This window comes from Colletes gigas, unplaced genomic scaffold, assembly GCF_013123115.1.
Source record: "Colletes gigas isolate AHSC1104 unplaced genomic scaffold, ASM1312311v1 Colletes_gigas_Sc00011, whole genome shotgun sequence".
Lineage (NCBI taxonomy): Eukaryota > Metazoa > Arthropoda > Insecta > Hymenoptera > Colletidae > Colletes > Colletes gigas.
In genome coordinates this window covers 9,935,732-9,955,248 of record NW_025106640.1, presented here as the reverse complement: position 1 = coordinate 9,955,248, position 19,517 = coordinate 9,935,732, and the positions used below count along the sequence as shown (strand labels likewise).

At 43.1% G+C, this 19,517-nt stretch overlaps 2 protein-coding genes across 3 annotated transcripts; one reads left to right on the top strand and one right to left on the bottom strand.

Annotated features, from left to right (window-relative positions):
• Positions 1-455: 455 nt before the first annotated feature.
• Positions 456-2,262, bottom strand: LOC122398415. Its single transcript, XM_043398225.1, has 5 exons — positions 2,174-2,262; positions 1,859-2,006; positions 1,367-1,449; positions 983-1,136; positions 456-803 (listed from the first exon to the last, which is right to left on the bottom strand). The coding sequence occupies exons 1-5, from the start codon at positions 2,234-2,236 to the stop codon at positions 598-600; spliced, it is 654 nt and encodes a 217-aa protein (XP_043254160.1). The 5' UTR covers positions 2,237-2,262; the 3' UTR covers positions 456-597.
• Positions 2,263-2,713: 451 nt separating this feature from the next.
• Positions 2,714-13,104, top strand: LOC122398132 (probable ATP-dependent RNA helicase DDX31). 2 transcript variants are annotated; one of them, XM_043397766.1, is made up of 9 exons: positions 2,714-2,906; positions 2,975-3,814; positions 3,889-4,155; positions 4,238-4,458; positions 4,536-5,142; positions 5,241-5,471; positions 7,592-7,934; positions 10,708-10,972; positions 12,815-13,104. In XM_043397766.1, exons 1-9 carry the CDS (start codon positions 2,847-2,849, stop codon positions 12,951-12,953), a joined length of 2,973 nt encoding a protein of 990 aa, XP_043253701.1. In that variant the 5' UTR covers positions 2,714-2,846; the 3' UTR covers positions 12,954-13,104. The 2 variants fall into 2 exon arrangements, with proteins under 2 accessions (XP_043253701.1, XP_043253703.1); XM_043397768.1 differs by lacking the exon at positions 3,889-4,155.
• Positions 13,105-19,517: the final 6,413 nt, after the last annotated feature.

Here is a 19,517-nt window from a genome sequence, read left to right as displayed (position 1 = left end):
ACGGAGCCATTTCTCATGTTTTCTATGCAGCCACGCTTCACCGTGGGCGCATTTGATACACTCTATTAGTCGCACCCCCGGGCTGATTTATCGAGTCGCCTGCGTTATTATATGTACATACATTCTCCCCGTTACGAAACCGAGATTAATCGCGTTCTGGTAGTTCGCCCGCACTCCGCGCATGTTCCATTAGTCGAGAGTGATCAACGGTTATTACGCGGACTTAAGTTTCGAATATTTTCCAGAAACGAACAAGCTTCGCGAAACAGACAACTAAGAATAACAGAACGCTTACTAACGCGAAAAGAGAAATATCTACTACCGTAAATTAACAATACGACGTAAGCAATAGTAACGTTCGATCGGTGGTTGAGCTTTAGAGAGGACGGGGAGATGGAGGACCCAATGGATGGGTGATCTATAAATAAATATGCTAACGTTTGAAGACACCTAAATCATGCGTTCGTAGTTTATCTAGATAATTAGTTACGATTCGCTCGTTGATTATTGGCCTCCTTCGCACCGTGCGAAAAAAAAAAAAACAGGTACCGACGCGAAGCACAAACGAGTCTCTTCAAATTTGCGAGTTTCGTTTAACTACTTGGGTAGAATCGTGGATGGCCTTGGCGATTCGAACATCGACAAGTTTTGCGAAAGAAAAGACGGCGTCTTCGGGCCGTTATCATTGTTCGATTGTGCCGCGAACGTGGCTTCCCTCGTGGCGAAATCATGGCGATTCTGTTCTTCGTCGGACCATTCCTTTCGAGCGCCTTGCACCACCATCCAAATATACGCGCATACCACTAGATCGACAGAAACATGTAAAACGCTACTCGTTATTTCGTTCTACGTGTACCGTAACGCAGCTACATACATACATGTACATACCTACTGATATATCAGATCGCGACCGGCAAGAGCGATCCAGTCCAATCGTATCAATTAAAATGCACAGTCTGATAGGTAATTCCAATGTACTTACATAGATAGATGCTGGACACTGGAATGTACCATATTGATTTATCGTAAACATCGTATTGAGGCTCGTGCGTCAGATGAATAGACAGTGCTACAGCCTGATCTATTATGTTAAACATTTGCAAATACATCCAAGGCACGGCACACTTGGTCCTTCTCTGTGAACGTACGCGGAAGTTAGCGGAGATTGTTAGCGAGTTTCAGCGAGGTTGTTACGTGCCGAAAATACATACATATTCTCGAACGAAGAAGCCTTCGATCGATTCATTTTCGATACATGACTTTTTCGTTTACGTTCTAGTTGAACGTGATGTTTTCCAAAGTACATACATATTTCGAATCGATCGAACATGTCGGGCAACTGATCACATAAACTTAATATACTCACGGAGATAGATCCCAAGGCAAGATACGCGCTGGCCAATAAGAATGAAAGTGCGTACAAGAGGAGAAACACCACGGCCGCTTCCGCTACGAATTTCATGTTTTCTTTTTCTCTTTTTGTTCCTTCGTTGAAGAAATGTTTATATGTACAGGGTGTCGCAACATGCGTGGTACGAAATTGTAATCGTCGCGTCGTTAATTAAGTCCATGCAACGGATTCTCAACAATTGCTAGACACGTACGAATGGGGGAAAAAGAAATGGCCGCGTTTACAAGCTACGAAAATAACTGACTTTACGTTTATATTTCAATAATGAGTTAAAAGTAAGCTAAAAACAGGAGGATTAAGTAGGCAACAGTTTGTGCATCGAGACTGATACTTGGAAACTTGTTGATCAAGTACACATTTTCGAGAAGAATCTCCTTCTGTCAAGTTATACCACGTATTTTGAGACAGTCTGTACACACACGCTCGTTCGTTCGTTCGAAAACCCACCTTTCCTTTCTATTTGCGAATTTCTTAAGACCTGCATCCAATTCAAACCAAGGAGAGCCCAATTTTCAACGGAATCGAAGAATACGTTGTCCGTTACTCTTGAGAAATAGTTGCTCGTTAGCACGTTTATCATGAGTATCGAGAGCGACTGGAAGAATATGAAGGAAACACATTGGACGTGAAATTACATTAACGTTGATCGCTGGCAGGAACGAATGCGAATTATGAGCGAAAATCTCATGATATTCCGCGTAATCCTGCCACGTGCAACAAACCGGTTTAATGTTGTAATTACGTGTTGAATTCGTCACTCACCATGGTATATGTGCCGATGATCCTCGCGGCCAATGACAATCCGATACAGCATACCTTGTACATGGCGAATTGTGACCGCCTTGATGCGTTGAATCGGAAACACGAAATGCCAGAACGTCCTAGTAATCACGATTTTCGTTACTGCATCGACACTCGTTCGACCGATGCTCCGTTAAAAGTGTAAACAGAAACGTCCGCAAGTAAACAGATAAGTATTTAGAACCTCGATGTTACGGGTTCGCGCTGGATCGTTCACGAGCTTCGATTATCGAATATGTACCGCGATAAATTTTCGTTCGAGCGATCTTATCAATCGATCGCAATCGAACTAGCAATAATAACGCGCCGGTGTAGCATCGCTTTCTTTTATTATCCTACCTTATTTATGTCCTAACCGCGATCAGAAACATGTTTCTACGCTATTCGATTGCATGCGATAATATAAATTTCTGAACAAACAGTTTTTCTCGAATTTTTAATCGTTCGTTGAAAGCATCTAAGAAATAATAGCCTTGAAACCAGTCGCGCGCCACTGTCTGCGCATGCACAGTAGTTTATGTCAGTGGAGCATAAATGTGCGCTTGACATGTGCTTCTAGGTTAAGTTTCATATATTTTTCGAACGTTATTTTATGTTTTTTACGCGTGAAAATTGAGAAGACGGCTCGATAACAATGACTGTACAAGACACAAACATTTCTTTAAATATTTCTGCAGAACCTGTTGCCAAGAAGGTAAGTGAGAGGTAAGTGTGATATGCTTTTAAACAGTTACTTAAACGAGGTTAACCTCTTTTATGTAGAAACATGAAAACGAAGATGATTTTATACTTAGTTTAATGAAAGAGCGAAAAAATAAAACCGAAGAAAGTAAAGTTAGAAATAGCAATAAACCGAAACGTGATTTAGTTCGTGTAACTATCGGTACAAAGAAAAAGAGAGTTAAACAAAAATTATTGTCAACGATCGTCGCACAACGGTTGAAGGACACTGATAAATCCAACGTACTTGATCTTGTACAGAAGGAAAGAAAATTTCAAACACGACCCGTAGATACAGAGCGGAGAAAGTCCAAACAACCATTAGACAAAATACGTTTAAATGCAGATAAGACGGTTGTAGAAACGGATAAGACATTGGCAACTCAGCAAACTGAAATTTCCAATGACTCTGCTCTATCGTTTGTTAAATTTACGCGAGAGAACTTTGCCAAAACGTTATTAGCAAAGAAGAGAAATATTAAGAACGCGGACTCTAGGAAAACGCTACCTAATGTATTCTCTGAGCGAACAGAGTCTGAAAACGTACAAGTTAATTTGTTAAAGTCGCTTAAAAAAGTAGATACGGACGAAGATGTTGTACCAAGAAAAAAACCTAAACTCAAGGAATCTAATAAATCACCGTTAACAAAAGATTTTCGCGGTGAAAAGAATAAAAATTTTGTAGAAAAATCGATGAAATGTCATAGTAACGTACAAAACAGTAAAAGTACTCGTCTGCCTTTTAAGACCGGTGGTAAAATATCTTCCTTGTTTGGACATAATCCTAAAGTTCCAAATATTGGTCAACGATTTGTAAGACCGATAAGCGAACCGGTCTTTACGGAAACAACTTTTACCGACCTTAATATACATCCTTTCACGGTAAGTATTATTATCCGAATAATATTTAAAAATCGGTAACGTAATTGTAGTAATTTTTGAAAAAACTTTACCAGATATCCAACTTGAAACAGAATATGCAAATTGCTAAGATGACTATCGTTCAACAGAAAGCAATTCCTTGCATATTTTCAGGCAAAGATACTTTAATTAGATCTCAAACTGGATCTGGAAAAACGTTAGCATATGCTTTACCTATAGTTGAGTTTTTACACAATATTAGACCAAAACTGACCAGAAATAGCGGAGTAAAAGCTTTGGTAGTAATACCAACTAGAGAACTAGCTTTGCAAACGTACGAGTGTTTTTTGAAATTAATTAAAGTGAGCGGTTCTAAATAATATTTTCTAGTGGACGGATACTGATTGCGTATACGTATACTGATTGCTTTTCGTACAATTTTAGCCGTTTACGTGGATCGTGCCAGGGTATTTGGCAGGGGGTGAAAAGAGAAAAGCAGAGAAAGCTAGATTAAGAAAAGGTTGCAATATTTTAGTCGGTACACCGGGTAGATTGTTAGACCATATAAAACGAACAGCAGCTTTAAAACTTGGTCATGTTAAATACTTTGTTTTGGACGAGGCAGATAGAATGTTTGACATGGGGTATGAAAAAGATATATCAGGGTACGTTTTGTCGGAAATTGGGAAATGAAGAATAGATCGACCGTTTGATAAAGTATTGTTTTCTAACGTAATTTCAGTATAGCGAGCGCTTTAAAGTTGTCTACCCTAAACGAAAATTCGGAATACGACCCGATGAAAATACTTGAAGAGAACATAAAAAGGGTTTCTAATGACGGAAATGTCGCGCATATTGTAAACACCATTGATTCGAGGATAGGGGGAGAGAACGACGATGAGCAGAAAAATTGGAAACCTGAGGGCTGTGGAAAGAAAGAGGACGTTAAAGAAAGACAAAGACGACGATATCGCTTTAATAGCGACGAGGATTCCGAAGAAGAGAAACGATTCGTAAAATCGAAGGATTTCTCGAAATCCAACGAAAATAAAGTATCAAGTTCGGTAGAAAGTGATACTCGAGAGAAAGAAGGTGAAAATAAATTCAGAAGACAGACGATCTTACTTTCCGCGACTTTGACGCAAGCTGTAGAAAAATTAGCGGGTCTTGCGATGGAATGTCCTGTATTTGTGGATGCCGCGAATGAAAATTTGGAAACGACCGGCGACGACACAAACGGTCCAAACGAAGATTTCATAGTCCCCCAAAGTGTGATCCAAAGTTACATCGTTACGCCGGCAAAATTGAGGATGGTAACCTTGAGTGCTTATATCGCGGGAAAGTGTCAGGTAGATTCACTGTTGCGTACACGTACATATGTATATCGTTCATTATTGCCTTTCGTTTCAAGCTTCATGAATATCTCATTGGTAATATAAATTATCAGAGTCACGGGCAGCACAAACTTTTAGTATTTATGGCGACTCAAGACATGGTTGACTATCACGCGGAAATACTGTCGTCCGTGCTCATGAAACCGGTCGACGAAGATGACGACGATTCCGATCCTCTGGTCGATGTAGACTTTTACAAATTGCACGGTAACATGACTCAAAAGGAGCGAACGGATGTCTTCAAAACGTTCAGGCAAAGAAAAAGCGGTGTTCTCTTCTGTACGGTAAGTTTTTACCGCGTAATGTTTAAACCTGTAGGCATGTGACAATTGTTACGTGGTACGTTTAAGTATTATAGAATCGTGTAACGTTGTATGAAAGCGATGACACTGTTCTGCAAGAACAGGAATTAGTATAAAACGACGGTAAATGAATGAGAGGGCGGATAAAGAGAAGGATAAGACAGAAGAAAAGCCGGGAATAGCCGACGGCACTCCCTGAGCAGTAAATTACCCCGCGGCTTATTCTTTCAGGGCGGAATTTAATATCTCTGGACCCACGCTGTGTCCGGAGGTTAAAAATTATGTGCGCACACGAGGCCTTCGTAACGAGTATAATTACGATTGTTTGTCCGTTATGCGTCGGTCCCTTCTTTAATTCTTTTCTCTAGTTTTGAAATATCGAATAGCTCAACAGCAACGATATTTAGTTGTTACAATTGAGAATTTTCTATTGGAAAATGGCCTCGGTCCCGCAATAATACTCTGCGTAATTTCGAATTCTTGAACGCAATAATGATGCCGTTAACACGAAAGACAAGATGCGTTTCCTATTTGACGATAGTTGAAAGAAAAATGGCGTACCACCGACAGCACCACTTTTCTTTCTTTCGTTTACTGATTATACCATGTTCAAATTAATCGAACGGAAGATCAACTTTCGGATCTATCGTGACTCCGTGATAACTCTTTAATCATTGTAATTACCAGTGAAAGTGACCGTTTCGAATGGCTAATAAAGATCGATAAGAATTCGATAATAATATTTAATTAAATTCACTGTTATAAATTTTATTTATTTTTCTAACTGTTTATTTGAAAGACTGAACAGTGAGAAAAGCCGTGTGCATTTTACGGTATAAATTGTACAGATATTCTGTGGCATCGTTATTAATTTCCACGTTGAAAAGTTACGAGAGCCCCTGTGAACGGAATGTTACGCGGGTCTCTGCGGTGGTGAACCTAACCCAGATCCAAGGGATGATCTATAGCTCGAGTGAGATGTTTTGAGCGAACGATCCGTTCTCGATCTTCCTGGCGGCCGCGATTGCGGTCTCTCTTTCCTAAACGTTCGTCTGTCTTAATCGCTTCCATCGATCGCTCCTCGTCCCCGTTTTCGTTACATTATATCGCACCGGTGCGGTGGTGGCAAATACGCTGCTTGTTTATTCCGAAGACACGTAGGCGTCCCCTTTGGTTACTGGTTTCGCCTTATCGAATTATTTTTCTGTAAATCCTAATTGCAGTTAGTTATTTTTGCCGATCGATCATCGCGATTATGAAAAATATGCGATAACCATATGCGAATGTAACACGGAAAAATTTATAAATGATAAAGAAAGATGATATAAACGTTTTGACGTAAGGGACATTGTTACCGAAAAAAGGAAATATAATATAAACTTTGTCTACTCTTTCGGTGTTATAGAAAATTAATTCTAGAAGTTGTGTCCATTAGAAACGATATTGTATGTATGTACATCCTGCGTATTTTACAAATACGTTTCATGATAAAAAGTTGAGAATGATAGGAAATAAACCGGCATAACGAAACGATGAGTGGCGAGGCGAGGCGAGGCGACGCAACGCGACGTCGAATTGTTCGATATTTATTCCTCGCACCAGCGCAGCGCCTGGACTCTGCTGGCGTCGATAGACCGGCGTCGAATTAATTCGATAAAAAGACGTAAAAAAAAGAGGTGGACAGACGTATCCGTATCGTGCCGCGAAAGAATTTTCGGGACCACGAGACGCCGCCCCCCTACTGATGGTCCAGGATTAGTCCCAGAGCCGTCAAGCAGGGTCTCGACGCGCTCCGTTCGGTAAATCATTGGTTAACCGAACGCAAGGAAATCAGGCCCGTGTTCAAACGTTCGCCGTTGGGGTTCCACAGCGGGCGCTCACTGGGAGCCGCGCTCGCGCGCGCATTCACCTCTGTGCAAAACGAGAAACGAAGGCGGTTTGTAAGACATTTGTAGCAACGGATCGCACGGTCTCGAAAAAAAGGTGTTCGAGACAGAACATTCACGGATGGATTCACGTTTCGTCTTATTAGACCTTTCGATGGTGTGTACTTAGGTATGTATACACTATTTCATTCCTAAGCCGAATCTTGTTCTCTCTAGGATGTTGCGGCTCGCGGTTTGGATATGCCAAAAGTGGATTGCGTGATTCAGTACACCGCGCCAACTTCAACCAGGGATTATGTACATCGAATCGGTAGAACGGCGCGAGCCGGATTGTCTGGAGTAGCGACGATCTTTCTGGTACCGTCGGAAATCGAGTTTGTTCGAATGCTCGAGTCCAGACGCATCAGAATAAAACAGGAAAGCATGGACGATGTTTTAAATAAATTGCTGACACCTCGGTCCCAACACTCATCCGCCTATAATGCCGCGATCGCGCTGCAAAACGAGTTTGAGAATTTGCTGCTCCAAGAATCGAAGCTCCGGGCGAAGGCGTGTAAAGGTGAGTGAAACTTTTTAATGGATTCTACCGGGGATTCCGCCGCGCATGAAATAATGAAAAACGAAAAGCGTTGTATGTACGCGACCAAGGTGGTGGTTTAGGTAGAGGCGGTTTAAGAGAAAGTTGAATCAATTTTACGGTTTCTCGCTTAACGCGTTTCCGACCTCTAACAATTCGGCGAACACACAAAGTACTCGTGATGAGGGAGCACCTATTTCGATTCAGTTGGATCGGAACACAAGTGAGCCGACTTCAGGGTAGACTAAGCCAATTCCAACGGGCACCCTACTCGCATATAAAGTAACCCCATACGGTCGCGTTAGAGAGAGCCTTCTTCGCTCTGTCTCGGTTTTCGTTCGCCATTCAGCTATTTACATACTCTGTGGACGAGGAAGGATGATCTTGTTTGCCATGCCACGGTCGTTCTATTACGGCTGTTAGGGTGAGGAATTTATTTGCTGCAATAATAAATCCATTAGCCCACGATGATTCGTATTTTATTCGTGGGGAGTGTAATATTCACCGTTTCGCTCAACTATTCTAATCTTTCTGCCTTTCTACGACGGATTTTCTCTATTTTTCAAAATTTTACGGAGCAAGGAAAGAAACGGTAACGATCGACCAACAGCCACACGGTGTCTCACAGCGTTAGATCAACCTCGATGAACCGATCGATTCCAAAACGTAAAATAAAGACCATAAATCTTTCTAAGAGGTTTTTCAGTTTTGCAGTTGTCTCGCGTCAAGCGTAGCTTTACACGAAGGTTAGCTACGGTTTTTGAGCGCTTAGCCGCTTCAGATTTGAGTGACAGTACACAGTTAACCACTTGACCGTTCCTGTACGTGCTTCGAGTGATTGATAGATTAATTGTCGTCGACGATTCGACGCTGCACTTTCCACCGGAGAGAGGCTGGCTGGCTACCAGACATGGAGGGATAGGACCGGAGAGGGATAAGGAATGTTTTTCCATGCAACATAACACCCAACAAACTAAGAGATCCGAGAGATTGAAATTCTAAGAAAGAAAGTAAAGAAGATGGAAAAGAAAATCATTTTCCTACTGCTAAAAATATATTTCATCCTGATCGATGTAGCGGTTGAACAGCGTACGCGTATACGTACAAGTGGAAATATCGCTAATTCGTAACATTATCACCCCAATAGAGCAAAACAGCCCTGAATAGCGAGTACAATTCTATGGAACAACCCCCTAATCTCCAACCACTACCCTCGATCCAGCTCAGAAATTTATTTTCTCGGTCTCGTATACATGTCCACGTACACGTACACGTACACGTACACGTACACGTACACGTACATATACATATAGTCCTGGCTATATCCTTTTTGGCGTAACTTTCTGAAATGGTCGCCAAATAGTACAAATATTTGCAATCACGTTCGAATGCTAATACCGTTTTACGCGTATACCAATAAATCTTGTGCATTTGAAAGTATACAAATTATAATAAAATGAACGTTTAATCTTTATCGTTTTTCCACTGGAAACGAGTGGTTGAAACGTACTTACGTTGGGAGTTTGATCGAATCTAGTGTATATGTACTACTCGTACGCCTTTCGCAGAGGGTGGCAAACACAATCCAACCACTGAATGTGGCTTCCGCCAAAACCACTTACGCTTTGTGGCGAGAGACTCTTAACAATGCGATACAGGATACAAATACAATAAGACGCAGTTACATCACTTAGGAACAATGCCGGCTCCCCTCCTACCCCCCTACCCCCAATCTCCTCCCTCTCTCTCTCTACACACACACACACACACACACACAGCCCACTCTCTTCAATCCCCTACCATCGCTTCTCTGCCTTCTCAGCTAGATACCAACCCCGTGGGTGATTTATGTGCTAAATGGAGAAAAACATTTTTCTCCCTTTTCAACGCGCCGACACCGGTCTACGACAGAAAGATCTTTTCAAGTTTCTTATGTGCGGAAGAGACGGGTCTTGGTATAGAAGAGAAACGGAAATCAAGCCGGATATTATCAGGACGTAAGGTCTACCGCCTTTAATTATCAAAATTAAGGACGATCAAAAGTAACGTCGATCCTTTTCTGACCAACGTAATCGCTGTATAATTCCTAATGGAGGACAGCCACCTTTCCACCTAACGGAGATCGAATCGGAACCACCGTATACGAATCTTTTTTTCGAAATACCACCGGCGCGCATTTACGTTATAGTCTGTGCATTTTGCTGGCGCTTCCTACTTGCGATACATATGTATGTATATTGGAATATCGTATAGAGAATGGAGAGAAAAGTACCTGCTCGACGGTAGTTTTTCGCACGAAATGACAGCAATACTGGCACATGTCAAGTTCTCTCAGGATCGGTGAACCCCCGAGTTTCTCAGCCACGCGTGGAAGCTAGAGAAGTTAAGAGGGGATAACGGGCCGACTATTAGCCACAGCACTTGACTCGGCCCCCGTTAATGCCTCTTAATAGCTCACAGCGGGGCACACACCCCATAGAATCGCAATACGCGAACCCCCGTAGAACCTAATGGAAGCTCGATTAATAAGGGCGCGCTACACACGCAGTAGTCAATGATCACGTCCGAGTTACGACGCACGTGGGCGGGACGTATGCATTTTAGAAATGTATTCGACACCATTCCCATGATTCGTTGAATTTTCAGATTTTCGAGTTTCGAACGTCAGATAGTTTGCGCCTGTCCTATTCTGGGACTAGGATCGGCTGTGGCAAAACGAATCGATGATAAATAGTAAAATGTGAATGATTTTCAGCTTACACCTCCTGGATACGCTTCTACGCTAGTTACCCGCGGGATATGCGTGAGATTTTCAATCGGAAGGATCTTCATCTAGGGCATTTCGCCAAGAGCTTCGCATTAAGAGAAACTCCGCAACGAATCGACGGAATAAGCAAAAAAATATACGAAAAGAATATTTCGAAGCAGCAGCAGCAGCCACAGCACCGGCCACAGCCACAGCCACAGCCACAGCCACAGCCACAGCCACAGCAGCATACCAACAGACTTGCGAACGAACGGTAAGTATTACAACGTTTTTTGTTTAGTTAGACGGTACAGAATAATGGACCGAACACGACGATAGTTGAAATAAGGAGAAAAGACTGGAGCGATCGGGTGAAATAGGTGATCGGAGTGAGTCGACCGGTTGGTAGATAATCGCCAAGACGATCAAACTCGTCGGTATTAATGACGGATTCATGCGTGACTTGACTTATTAACCGCGATGCACCCAAATTTCCCCCTCTCGGTGTCTCTCCCTTTACGGTTCCTAACAAACGCAACCACGTGTATTAACAGAGAGTAGGCGCACACGTAACGAGAGGACAGCTCGTAGCTCCTAGAGAGGTTAGATACGTCAAAACTGTCGCTTTGTGTCATTCGTCATATACGACGAACGAGCGGACGTGGTGTACGGTGGCTGGCAGCCATAAGCCATACGGCTCTCGTCGTGCTCATCCTCGTTTATTCGCCGTCTCCCTCGGTTTCCCTTCGTTTCTCCTTCTATCTGACACAACAGTGATCGCGTTCTCTCCAAGTGTGTCTCCGTCTATCTCGTCGGGTATGCATTTCACATGGCATTCGGCTGGCTTCTACCCTTCTCCAGGCTTCTACTCTTCTCTCTCCGACACTCTCCGGCTCTCCGTTTCTCCTCCTCCGTCTCTCCATTGTTCATAATTATACAATACGGCTATTAAACAGACTGATGCGACCGCTACTTCCGGCTCTGGCTGCGCCATTTACGGAAACCACGGGACGAGCACGAGCCTCCCTCCCTCCACTCTCTACCTCTCTCTTATCCTCTCCCACTTTGTAGAAATCTCTCTCATACCGCTACTCTGATTTTCTCTTCATCGCCCGTTATCGTTCGGTGGTTCTCTATTCGTTATATGTATGTGTCGAGCCTTTCGCAGTTTATCCTGTTTCATGGAAAACCCAATTCTTTTCGGCGCAGCATCTCGTTTACTTAACATTTCTCCAATCGGACCCGTTCATCTCTGTTTCCTACGAACCAAGGACACTGTCACCGACAAGTTACAGTTACGAATCAGTCAATTATTCGATTCCGTTTCCGTACTATGACTCGACGATCAGCGGTATCACCCACCACCATTTTCATCACGCGTCGAACGTTTTTCTCGTGGCTGTCATTAAACATTAACTTGTTCGATGCGATTCGAATGGGCGTGCTGTCGATATACTGTACGGGAACCGACGGATACCCTCCACCGGGTGGTAGGGAGAGAGAGAGAGAGAGAGAGAGAGAGAGAGAGAGAGAGAGAGAGAGGGAGAGAACAAGTTCGTTTTAATGAGTGAAAGGCGGGCACCCGGTCCGACGATCCAATGGATCGAGAGAGGCCCAAGGTTTACGCCTTTGTGGATCTCATTACGCCCTACTCTGTGTGCGTTCTGTGCTTGCGCGTGGGTGTACGTGTGATTGCGACCGCCCTTGAACACGCGCAAACACCATTTTTTCCGCGATAGATTACGAGATACGGAAAGTTTGTTGGTTCGCGCGCTGGAGAACACATCTCTGGAAAGTTGTAGTAATCGTGTTATTTCATCGGCGATGATTAATCGTGCGATAGAAAACGACGCTGCAACGAACACCGAAATTCGGCAAGATAACTACCGTCGAAATTCTCGGTCGCGAGATCGACCCAGTCAGTCAGTCAGTCAGTCAGTCAGTCAGTCAGTCAGTCAGCAGGGGGGGTGTATCGCCGGTTTTCGAAGCGTGGCTAATTTTTTGTCGATTTTCGATTACCGCGCTCTGTCCTCGCCATATGTCGTTTACGTCGAATTACCGAAAATTGCGGGTTAGCCCTAATGCGACGATTAAGGACCGGACTCTGGGTTTTCAGAGCCGACGGGGTGCCAGCAAAGAAACCGAAGCATCCAGATGACGAGCCAAGGACGGGGTTGCTGAAGAAAGTCAGGATGCTCAACACCTCCGAGTACGGCAGCGGCCTCGAGCCCTCGAGGAAGCCAAAGAAATCCTGAGCGTCGCATTAACACCTCGGCTACCTAGTAAACAGAATGCGATTTCGTTACCGTCATTTCCATTTCTCCTCTAAATAGACACACCCTCCCTTTAACCGTACGGTTAACCAAAAAATCAGGTTAACTGATACACGACGTCTCCTATAGCAGTGACAACGTCAACATCAACATGGTTTTGTACATAATATTCAAATGTATTCGTACGAGTACTATTTTAAGGAACGAAATAAACAGCTATAATAACAGAACGTGTTGTATATCGGTTCGAAAGAATCGCTACCGAATTAAATTGTTCACGAAAGACGTTCAATTCCGTCGTTCAGGTCCGTTGAATTCTGTTACACAATGGAGACGCAAATAAGTGGCTACGTAGTGGATACATACGTCGGTGCGCGGACCAAGTGAGATTGGAGGTGGGGGCAAAAGTAAAGGAGGAAGAGGAATAAGGGCGGAAGGATATGATTAATACGGCAGCATTATTTTCAGATTTTTTGCACCACGATCCGCGAGCGCAAATTGCTTGCAAATAAAGGCGGCGTCGACTGCTGTCGCCGCTGGTAGGACAGCAAAGGAACGGCACACGGTAAGAGGGGGTGAATAAGGGAACGAGGGAGGAGGGAGGAGGGAGGAGGGAGGAGGGAGGAGGGAGGAAGGAGCGGAGGCCAAGAGCTCAGCCGGGCTTAATTTAATTTAATTATGCCTTCTTTCTTCGCTACCAACGCGCCGGAAGATAAATGGCGAACCCGGAATCACCTGAATTGCTTCTCTCGCCGGCCGCCATCGGTCGGTGTTACGAATTTGCGTGATAGATTTCGAGTTTCCATTAATCGGTCAACGTACTCGCTTGATCGTTTAACAGCAACGTCTTGGCATTTCTGCCAAATTTCACGGACCTATCGTTCCATACATATGAAAAGAAATTCGTGTGTTTCGACCTAATGAACGATTCCCATCCCTCGACGCTTGAATAAATGTGTCTTAGCTATCGTTTATTTCAGTTTTTTCTCTTTTAAATACAACGACTTGATTTGCCGCGGAACGATCGATCGTAAAAACTAAATAACGTGCTTCTGTTCGCGAGGAAATGGCAACCGTTCCATGACACGAAATATTTAATTAAATGCGACGCTGCACCTCCGTTTATAGCCGATGTATTTTCGATAGCCCATCCTGACAGCAATCTGCGAGAGGGCACATTAGACAGAATGGAGCAAAGAGTGCGATATTTAGTCGTAATGTGCATCGCAATTCGTCGTGGCTTAACATCAGTCATAGTCATCGCGAGCGTGCGCGCGGCTCGTAATGAACCGAACGATTAGGATATACCTATCCCGTTCGTTCGTTTGTTCGTTCGTTCGTTCGTTCGTTCGTTCGATCGTTCGTCGAGTAGGTTCCGTGGACGAAGAAATAATCATAGATTGCTTCGAACGAATTGGAAAGGAAAAGGAAGCCGCAGAAAGGGTAGATTTCTCGGTACCGGGGGATATGCGCAGCTTGACTCCGATTAACATTACAGAAACGGGCGAGAAAAGAAGCGCGGGACAGAAAAAGCGTCGACTGCGCGAGGATTGACCGTGCATCCTTCGTGGTGTTTCGCTTTTACGTACAAAAATATCAGTCCGAGACTAATGCGCGGCCAAAAAGAAGAAAAAAAAGGTAAGCAGATATAAAAGGAACTGATTATTCCGGACAATTGCCAATTTCCTGTCGGTTCACGATCTTTCTCGTAAAAAGTATTTACCCTCTTATCGAAACGATTAAAAAGCATCGCAATTCCTGATCGACGCTGCACAAAGTATCTATCAAGGTTATTTCATCGATGAGTGTTGAATAAATTTTATTCGAAATTAACATACGAAATAATTACTCGAAATTTCATTTCGATATATTATCGTTATAGCGTTATAGCGTTATCTGAGAATAGTATTACCGCGTATCGAAAGTGTATATGCATTACATTGTTGATTGTTTTATCGATTATCTCGAACGGTGAATAATTATCGTGAAAATTGTTTCACGAAACGATCGCGTATGAAAACCAAAGTAACCGTGAAATAAAATAACATGTAATTCGATGTAATAGTTGGCCAGTACGAAAACCCAATTATTGATTTAATTATTTTGATAACGGTGCAATTAATGTCTCTCTTGTCTGTTGAACGCGATTTATACCAGCAACGTCCTGCATTCCCTCTCCTGGAAACGATTAAACGAATTCTTTGGTCGTGGCAGCTAAGGGAACAACACTCTTTCGTTCACCTTCCAACCGTCGTGAGTGGACAAAGTCGAGTATACATATACATACACAGTATATGTATATAGAGTTGCAATATTTTACGACTGGTTTTTTAATCTGGCAGTCTCGAACCTACCAGAACCTTTCCTATGCTTCTACATACATATAATACATATAAAGTTGCCCGATCGTCGTGTATAGACTAAGAGACCGCGCATGTTTCGTTTCATTTTCTATTTATCCTAATGGAAAACTATCGTGATTTTTGTTAATAATTCTGCGTCGAACCAGTAGTCTACCTTTCAATAAGTCAAAGTACATTAAAATACAGAGTTGGACGTGTTGATTGTTTACGGACCGATTTTGACTATTATCGTCGACTTGGTGCGGAAGTAGCGAAATGATTTCCACGTTGAACGAAATCGTTTCTACCGCGCTATAGAAATAAGATAGCGACGATGATTGGTTCTAATTTTTTATTTCACGGCATGAGCGCGCAAACTAATAGGAATTGGTTCATCGTTTGCGGATAGCTGCGTAATAAAAAGGAGAAGGGACGCGTAAAAGCGGAAAAAATCGCGTAAGCGAAAAATTGCGAAAAATGCATTACGATGCACCGGTTGTACCGTTTCTACCATCGTTATGTTCAATTCATGGTAGATTTGCCGGTCGATAGGATTTCTCGTGCATTACCGCATTAGTGCGTTCCATCGCGATAAGTAACAAGCTGTAAACTGCTTTCCCCGACGTGATGCAGGACTGTGCGATTTTGTTGCTTGGTACAAACGATAATAGCGCGGCCGTTGTATAGCGGCAGTTACTTAACGTTCATTATAATTAACACGCTCGATGCCTTAACTTTCCCAGGAGGAAAGCGAGAATAATGTGCGTTTGTAATCGCCGACGCGTACGCGTTTAATTTTATCATTTCCTCGAGTCGTTAATATACGAAGAAGTAATTTAGAAAAATAGAATTCTGCGCGTAAGCAACTTAAGCGATGAACCTACTGTGAGTAACTGGCGCCACACCGCGCGCCGTTTTCCTATGAAATTTTAGTGTCGTAGTTATGTACCAACGATCAATTGAAAAGCAACTATGTAATCATATTGTAATCAGTTTGCGATCGCAATAATGAAAATATCAGTGATATTTTGTCGAGAAATCCTCTGGTGTAGTTTAATGAACGATCGCTTGTAGTAGCGGAAGCATGCATGGACTTGGTGAAAGCAACGGAATCCCATTTCCCGAATTCCGGGTGTCTTTGAGCTGAGGATCCGCTAGGTTGTTGCCGCTCCGCGTTCCGCAACAATTAACCGATGGCAATTAAGACGTCTAAATTAATTCGTTATAAACAAGCTAGATATTCCGTAGCGAACGAAGAGCACGTAATTGCTCGGGTTCTCACAAGCCGGTGCAGAAACGAGAGAATGAATCCTCGATGCGCGCACCTTCACCCGCGTTCCGCGCCTTCTACAATCTCACGCTTCTACATATACATACGTACGCACGCGATCTATTAACACGGACCCATCGTCGCCCTGTAATAGCAACAATTACTTTATTTTACCATCTTTCCGGTTCTCAAACGAGCACGAAGAGTAACCAACCAGGCGATTTCATTTCCTCGCATTCTAAATATGTATGTATCCGCATTTTGAAGAAGAAACCCGTCGCGAATACGACTTTCTTTTCTCCTTGCAACTGACTCTGTTGTTGACTGTTCAGGCGTGAATTAAACCCGCCTTCTGCGCATTTATCTGCTCGTGGAACAATGCCGCTGATTAGACGTGATCGTTCGTTCGGTATTTATGTATGTATGTATGTATGTATGTATGTATGTATGTATGTATGTCTGCCCGCAGGTAAACTCGACGTAACGATGGCCTTAATTTCACGATCAAGATCTAAGAAAATTATAAGTTACCGTTTCCTGGAACAGCTTCCCGTTGCTGCGTAATATGTACACCGAATTGCATCTGTAATTCAACCGTATGCGTATGTTTCTGCGTGTGTGCATTATTTACGCTTTACGTGCCCACAACGATCGCGCTTATTCGTTTCGCTCGCGTTTCTCTTCCGAATCCCCATTACAGAAAATAGAAATTGCTAATTACACGGATCAACGGAGAAAAAATATAATGAACCAATCAAGCGATGTAAATAGCGATAAGTATTGAAAGGATCAACAAAGGTAATAACGTATTTGCAGTAATCGGTTGCCGTTTCATCGGGTCGCGAACATATGTATGTATGTATAACTCGGTCCGCCTGGTGTATATAACAATTTCATTATTATTATTATTATTATATCCATTTCGATGTCCTCCTGATACAGCGGGTCTATACATATCTACGTATACGTTCGATAATAGTGTCCCATCGATTCTTATCGCTTACAGTATATGCTGTTTTTTATACCTTTTACGTCGCTTGTGCATCAACGGATTTCGCGGCTAGAAACTCAGTGTTGTAAGCATACGTTTTGCGAAATTTTATGTAACAATTTCGTCGGTGCGCAACTCGCATGGTAGTTTCCTGACGGCTGCGATAAAGCCGCAACGCCCACTAATTGTCGTTTTTCACGTCCGTTTCCTCGTTTTAAACCGTCCTACCTATCCGCCAGAGCGACATTTTAGCGCTAACGAGTAGTAGTTTAACGACACTTCTGGGACTTAATTGGCTTACCGGTGGCTTTATCGTGCCGACGACTACGCCTGCAACTTGTTCGCATTCGACGTTACTCTTAACTTTATCATTCCTTTCCGCGGATCTCAACGATTCGTACAGTCACAATCGATCCAAGATTAACGATCAACGTTACGGTAACCGAATAAACTGATAGTTGAATGAATGTTAAGATTTTGCTTAGGAGAAAATCTCTAATAAATTAGTGGCCTTATCGATGCAACTAGGAATACAAAGTTGCGTTTAAAGGAAATACATATGTAGTACGTAGGTAGTTCTCGAGAAGGAATTATCGTCGCCGTGGTGTAGCGTTTATCGAATCGATTGCAGTGTTTGTCGACGGGTCGCGGTAAAAACGACGGTTTAAAAAATGAACGAAAAAGAGGCGAGAGGGTGGATGTTGAGAGGGAAGAGAAGGATGCTCGAAAATTATTCCGATATGAAACTCATCGCGCGGCGTATCGCGTCAAAGAAGCCAATTTAAAACAGCCCTTTCCAAGATTATCAGCGCGTCGTTGCGGTGGGATTAATATATAAAAAAGGTGAGTACGGCCAAGGAGGGGGAAGGGTGGTGAGTGACGAGAGGGTAAAGAAGGGTGGTGGGCAGAAGCAGAAGTCCGCGGGATTGGTAAACTTCTCGGTAATTTGTTCGTCAGTCGCTTTGAACCTCTTTTAAGCGACCACTGTTCCCCTTCAAGTTTTTTTTTTTCCTTTCCTTTCCTATCCAACCCTCCACTGCTCGTCCGAAAAAGGAAATTATTGCAAACTCGACGAAAAGGGATAAAGAAAGCCGGACGAGGAAAAACTTTGTGATTATAGATGTTTCGGTTTGCTAAATTATTCCGTGCCCGTTAATAAGGGAGTAGTGGTACCTGTTCTGGATGACATTAAAGATTGTATCGCGACAAGTTCCGGAGGTTCTTTCCTTCCTCTTTATCGATCACTCTGATTAATTTATCCTCCTCCCTTTCGTTCAACTTTCGGTAGTATTTTTCGTAAATTTAAATCGCGTTAAATATTCTAGAACCGCAAACAGTGAAAATGACAAATTGTTACCGCGTATCCATAATTTGTCCACTTTTATATATCCTGAACTAGAATATTAACAGCACACGAATCGAGGAGTCCCAGAATAAGTAGGGAAAATAAAATGCGAAACTATCATAAGGATTGTGGATGAAGGTACATAGTATACGAACGTAGTAGGTACCTGTAATACCGCCCGGCCATTATACGATGCAGTCGTGTCTGTTTCGAAATTCGATCCCATCGGATCACCTAAGGTTTCTCGACCGTTACTCGTTGTCACCGGCACTGCCAGATTGCATTTGGATTTGCACACGATCGACGCGAATCCATGAGACCGCCGGGACGCGGTGCGTCGCGTTTCGATCGCACTAACACGCATTCTCGTTTCCGTGGCGCACCATACGGAACAATCCGACGCGTTAATTACAGAGGCACAAACGAGATGTACGAGAATCTCGGGTAGAAACGTGTCACGGCGTGCGAAAGCGGTTGATTAATTAATCGAGCGGTATGCGAACGTTGGGCGGCAAATTGAACTTTGACAAACGAAAAAGACAAGTAGGTAAGTTACGTTCTAGCCGGTGAATCAACACATTCGCTACCGGTCACGAGA

Bases quoted from the DNA above. Each gene is read 5' to 3' on its own strand.
- LOC122398415 (XM_043398225.1), bottom strand. From the start codon at position 2,236: ATGTACAAGGTATGCTGTATCGGATTGTCATTGGCCGCGAGGATCATC. The intron at 2,007-2,173 runs GTGAGTGACGAA...ATATTCTTCCAG, and splicing joins TCATCGGCACATATACCATG to TCGCTCTCGATACTCATGAT. The intron at 1,137-1,366 runs GTGAGTATATTA...GTACGTTCACAG, and splicing joins TTGCCTTGGGATCTATCTCC to AGAAGGACCAAGTGTGCCGT.
- LOC122398132 (XM_043397766.1), top strand. From the start codon at position 2,847: ATGACTGTACAAGACACAAACATTTCTTTAAATATTTCTGCAGAACCT. The intron at 4,459-4,535 runs GTACGTTTTGTC...ACGTAATTTCAG, and splicing joins TATGAAAAAGATATATCAGG to TATAGCGAGCGCTTTAAAGT. The intron at 10,973-12,814 runs GTAAGTATTACA...CTGGGTTTTCAG, and splicing joins AACAGACTTGCGAACGAACG to AGCCGACGGGGTGCCAGCAA.